A 5,476-nucleotide genomic window follows, 5' to 3' on the forward strand; every position below is an offset into this window, starting at 1 on the left:
AAAGTCTGCAGTAAATTGAACTGTCGTAAAGCAGGAATGATGAAAGAATAATTTGGCAAGGAATAAAAGGTTATTTAGGTAGCAATAGTTGTTCTGTCAGTAGTGTAGTAAAGGAGAAATCTGTAAGTGATTTATTATTTTTGCATTACGCATATACATTTGACTTTGACAAACAATATGGGATGCCGGATAAGGAATGTGGAAGGGCGAATAAAATTCTAACACGGATAGTCACAAATTTGCTTTATTTTCATTGTAATGTATATAAATAAACACTAATATCACTTCAGTATCGTTCTCATGTGTTGTGCAGTAAAAAAAGTTTGACACGCATTCACACAGATATTAAAACTGGTAAGAATTTTTTTTTTCCTACTTACGGTGATGCTGGGGGAACTTAACGCGAAAAAGGTTCGAGAGGGGCGTAGTCTGAAGAATTTTCAATAAGTAGGTTTGTATAAAGGAAGAGCTAGAATATTTTTGTAGGCACAGTGAAATAGTACATACAGTACTCCCAGAACAGTTGCTGCATTTTGCGGATCCACAGTGGGCAAGAAAAGCGCGACGAATCGACATGGCAAGGTTTGGCGATTGTGTGTGTGTGTGTGTGTGTGTGTGTGTGTGTGTGTGTGTGTGTTTGTGTGTGTGTGTGTGTGTGTGTGGGAGAGGGAGACGACAGATGCTCTGACGCCTGTGACATTACAGTCGAAGAAAAAAAAAGGAGGAGAAAATCTCGGCAGACTTCAGATATTGGAGGCTGCGGATTTTTCCTTAGAATTGTAGTGTAGACTTACGATCGCACTATTTGTCTCTATACTGACTCGTATAGATTGCTACGCGCGAGACTGACAGATTTAGTGAAAGAGATTCAGTTGTCAGGGAATGTTTCTCGTGTAGTGATTTTCATTAGATCTCGGTGTTACTACAGAAAAGGAAATGCGTCTCCGCACACGAGTTTGTGCCGTGGCCGTCTGGGAGTATTCGGAAGAGGGAAGTGTAAGACCGCCGTGTGGTGTGTGAGGTTGCGGCGGCAGTGGGAGGGAAGCTCAGTGGTAGAGACCGACGGGCACGGCGGCGTGGGCGATGGCCTTGCCCAGCACGGGCACGGTGGTGGGCACCCTGGCGATGTCCTGGCGCACCGTCTTGAACAGCGTGGGCGTGTTGACGGCGACGCGGTGCAGCTTGGTGACGGGCTCGATCACGTCGACTTCCTGCAGGGTCTCGATGGGACGGGACACGACGACGCGCCGGGTGGAGACGCGCTCACCTGCGGGGGCGGCGAAGGCCGGCGCGGGCGTGGCGGACAGCACGCGTGCGCGCACGTTGCCCGCGTCGCCCACGGGCGGGCCGGCGGGTCCGGCGCGGCCGAAGCCCACCTCGGTAACGCCGCCGCGCGCCGTCAGCAGCTGGATGAGGCGCTGCTGGTTAGCCTGGTTCTCCTCGGGGTGGATGGAGCGCAGGGACGGCACCACGTCGGGGCCGGCCAGCGGCTGAGCGCGCGCGATCTGCTCGAGGGGGGCGCCGTTGGTGCGGATCTCGGGCTGCGGCGACGGCAGGGGGCCGGCGGCCTGGTGCTGCGCGGCGGCGGCGGCGCGCTGCTGCGCCTCGTACTGCTGCTGCTGAGCCGCCGCACGTTGCTGGGCCTCGTACTGCTGCTGCTGAGCAGCCGCGCGCTGCTGGGCCTCGTACTGCTGCTGCTGAGCAGCCGCGCGCTGCTGGGCCTCGTACTGCTGCTGCTGAGCCGCCGCGCGTTGCTGAGCCTCGTACTGCTGCTGCTGACCAGCTGCGCGCTGCTGAGCCTCGTACTGCTGCTGGGCGGCTGCCGCGCGCTGCTGCGACTCGTACTGCTGCTGGGCGGCTGCCGCGGCCCTAGCCGAGAACTCGGGGTTCTCTACCGAGATCGAGTCGTCGCTCTCGAACTGCGCGGGAGCTCCGGGGGCGGGGCCGCCGGGGCCGGGGTAGGCGCCCAGCGCGGGGGCGGGCGTCGAGGACACGAACACGGGGGCGGGGGTGGCGGCCACGACCGGAGCGTAGGCGGGGCCGGCGGCGACGGCGGCGGGGGCGGCGATGGCCGCGGGGGCGGCGATTGCGGGGCCGGCGGCGACAGCGGCTCCCGGGCCCACGGGGCTGACGACGGTGGGTCCGCGCTGCAGCCGGCTGGAAGGCTCGTCCAGCTCCACCAGAGCGGAGCCCGCGGGCCTGATCACGACGCGCTCCTCGATGTCGTAGAACTGCTTCTGTATGGCCGGCCGGCGCACCTCGAACTTGCGGGTGGCCACGGCCGGGTGTGCGACGTCGATCTGCTGCTGCACTACGCCGGGCTGCGCCTCGATGCGGGTGACGGGCACGTCGGCCACGCCGGGAACGTGGTGCACCGTGGGCACGGCCACGGGGGCGGCGGCGTAACCGACGGCGGCGGGGCCGGCGTAGCCCACGGCGGCGGGGGCGGCGGCGGCGTAGCCCACGGCTGCGGGGGCGGCGGCGGCGTAGCCCACGGGACCGGCGGCCAGGCCGGCGGGCGCGGGGCCGTTCAGGTAGGTGACTCCGGCAGGGTTGAGGAAGGGCAGGCGCACGGCCACCTGGCTCACGCCTCCCAGAACCACGTGCAGCGCCGCGGCGACGATGATCAGGTACCTCATGGCTCCTGCAAAGCCGACCGCTCACTTTACTCAAATGTGTGTGAAATCTTATGAGGCTTAACTGCTAAGGTCATCAGTCCCTAAGCTTACACACTATTTTACCTAACTTATCCTACAGACTAGCCGCACAGTCCATGACTGCAGCGCCTAAGACCGCTCGGCTAATCCCGCGCCGCTCACTTTACTACGCATTCTACACAAACCTGCAGCTGCAAAAAGGTACAGAGCAAAAAACGTGTGCAAAGAAACTATTCGCCTAAAATAAATGTGGGAAATAAAATCGATGTCGCAGTACCCAAGCGCGAATTTAAACCGTAGTCCTCCATTTCTGTAGCCTAACAACTACGCTGCTATTCTTGGCCATAGGAAGAGGCAATGCAATCTCTATGCATACCTTTGAGATACGATGTACACAGTACTGGAATAGAGATTCTGTACTTTCTCACCCTTGTACCTATCAGCAACTACAGTTCGCCTCCTTCACCGAGAGGCGAGCGCGTCTGACTGTCACGTAAGGGCCTTGGGTTCGATTCTTGGCCAGGTCGGATATTTTCTACGCTCGGGAGCTGGATGTTATGTAGTTCTCACCATCATTTCATCATCATCGACACGCAAGTCGCCGAACGTGACGTCAACTAAAGTACTTGCAACTCGGCGGCCGAATTTACCCATGTGTCGACTCCGACCTGAACGCCATACGATCACTTCATTTTTCACCGAGTAATGCAGACTGTCTTAAGGAACTTTAGTTCTTCTACTCTCATAAATTTCGTGCAGTGTCCTTCAAATAGCGCAGTACAGCAGAGCTGTATTCTGCCCGTCTTTGATCTGCGTTTTCTAGTCCTCTGTAGCTTATCCCGTGCGATAACGGGGTGGTTTCTTACGAAAAACGACGGTCGTTGGTTACTTAATTTTCTTTCGTTGCAGCTACGCATTTTTAGACACCGTATAGCTTAAAAAGCTTTATATTCGCACTTGGCATCAGAGGGGTTCTAGACTCTGTAAATGTATTTCTGAACCCATATTGACGACTGAGCCAAGCACGTACTTTTCGGTATAATGTTGTTGGCTTATAATTTCATATAGTATAAATTTTTCTTTTGTTTCGAGAGCAAAAACTGTTGTACTTCACCCCGATTCTCATTGCGATAGTGGAGATGAACTACTAACGAACATAAAAAGTTCTCTCCAGGTTTTTTTGCATTCGTTACACGGGATATCAAAGAAAATCGAATAAATCTCTTTAGAGATATAATAGACGAGTGAAACTTGTCATCTGGTCACTGTGTAGGGTACATTTTTCGAAGTCCCGATTCCCTCTCTCTTATTTTTGTCCTGAGGAGACGGAAACCGTTACCACGAAACCTCATTCCCTATTGACCGGAAATGCGTTTTGCCGATGAAATAAATAGTGGAAGATCCTCAGAATATGAATAGGTTTCTCACAATCGCTAAACATGTGGTGGAGTAAAATCGGGTGTACGCTAATTGGTCCATCGTATCCCGTTTCGTGTTACGAAATTCTCCAGACTAATTTACACATTCTGCAGTGCTAGTTCACTAGAACGCAATAAAAAATTGACCAACAGCTGAGTTCGGCGAACTGGAAGTTACCACACCACGAGAAGGCTCGCCCATAAGATGTCCTACATTTTCTGGGTCACTTTCGAACCGACACCTGTACGAGCACGTGGCCAGCGACAGGAATTTACACTTAATGCAATAACCGCATTTAAAGTAAGATGAACAGTATCCGTCCGTCGACGGCAAAACGGCGATGTCCAGTACCGTCACCGTCATACACAAAAAAAGATCGTGCTCGGAAGAGGTCAGCGGAGGCACGTCGCGAGTGGCGTAACGAACATCCCCCGCGGTAGCGCAGTTCCGGTTAAGCGATCGAAAGCACTGGCAAAACTGCAAGACGAACCGGGCCGCAGCATCGCAACACTGAAATTCGGAGTCCTCGGCGGCGGAATGGCCGAAGCGAGCGAGCGGGCCGGGTTCGCCTTCCAGCCGAGCTGTACGAGAAGCTGGACGGCACAGAACTCACCACTTGGTGCGAGCTACTGCTGGAAGCCCACGAGTGAATGTGACGGTGGTGCGGTGCGCTCAACTTTTATACGCACCCGTGACCCCTCCCGCGCCACTGCCCCCCTCTCGCGGCGCGTTGCATCCATTAGAACTGGGTCGCCAGCGACAACGGCACCCGCTGCTGCCCGGACTGGTTGGCCAAGGCGCCGCTGCCGAGACCACGCCTACGGGACAGCTGAGCGGTGAAAGGGCCGCCGCTGCGGCGTGGCGCGTATGCCACGCAGGTAGCGTAACGCCGCCCGCGAAATGGAAAGCGGAAGAAAGTCCATCAATGGAGCGTCTCCAGATCACGACACGCGCCTCGCGCCCGCCCTCCACCTGCTGTCTGACTGTCCGGGATGCGAACCGAGGACCTCGCCAACTGCTCACCTGTGCAGATGTGACCTGTTCGTCTTATTTCCCACCCAATTCACGCTAGGGGTGTGAGCATACACATCGATGTACGCTCAAATGAACATGTAATAACAGTAATGACATTTTTCCAATCTACATCTAGATCTACATACCGGGTGATCAAAAAGTCACTATAAATTTGAAAACTTAATAAACCACGGAATAATGTAGATAGAGAGGTAAAAATTGACACACATGCTTGGAATGACATGGGGTTTTATTAGAAGCAAAAAAAAAAAAAACAACAAAGTTCACAAAATGTCCGACAGATGGCGCTGGACAGCAAAACGTCAGTAACTGTTACCGTGACGGGTGAGAGGTACGTATATATGTTACAGAATCGCATCATCCCC

General features: G+C 54.7%; 1 protein-coding gene across 1 annotated transcript; it reads right to left on the bottom strand.

Moving 5' to 3' along the window:
- Positions 1-228: 228 nt before the first annotated feature.
- On the bottom strand, positions 229-4,822 carry LOC126248182 (uncharacterized). Its single transcript, XM_049948955.1, has 2 exons — positions 4,690-4,822; positions 229-2,644 (listed from the first exon to the last, which is right to left on the bottom strand). The coding sequence occupies exon 2, from the start codon at positions 2,637-2,639 to the stop codon at positions 1,047-1,049; it is 1,593 nt and encodes a 530-aa protein (XP_049804912.1). The 5' UTR covers positions 2,640-2,644; positions 4,690-4,822; the 3' UTR covers positions 229-1,046.
- Between the last annotated feature and the right edge of the window lie 654 nt (positions 4,823-5,476).

This window comes from Schistocerca nitens, chromosome 3 (genome assembly GCF_023898315.1).
Source record: "Schistocerca nitens isolate TAMUIC-IGC-003100 chromosome 3, iqSchNite1.1, whole genome shotgun sequence".
NCBI classification, from domain to species: Eukaryota; Metazoa; Arthropoda; class Insecta; order Orthoptera; family Acrididae; genus Schistocerca; species Schistocerca nitens.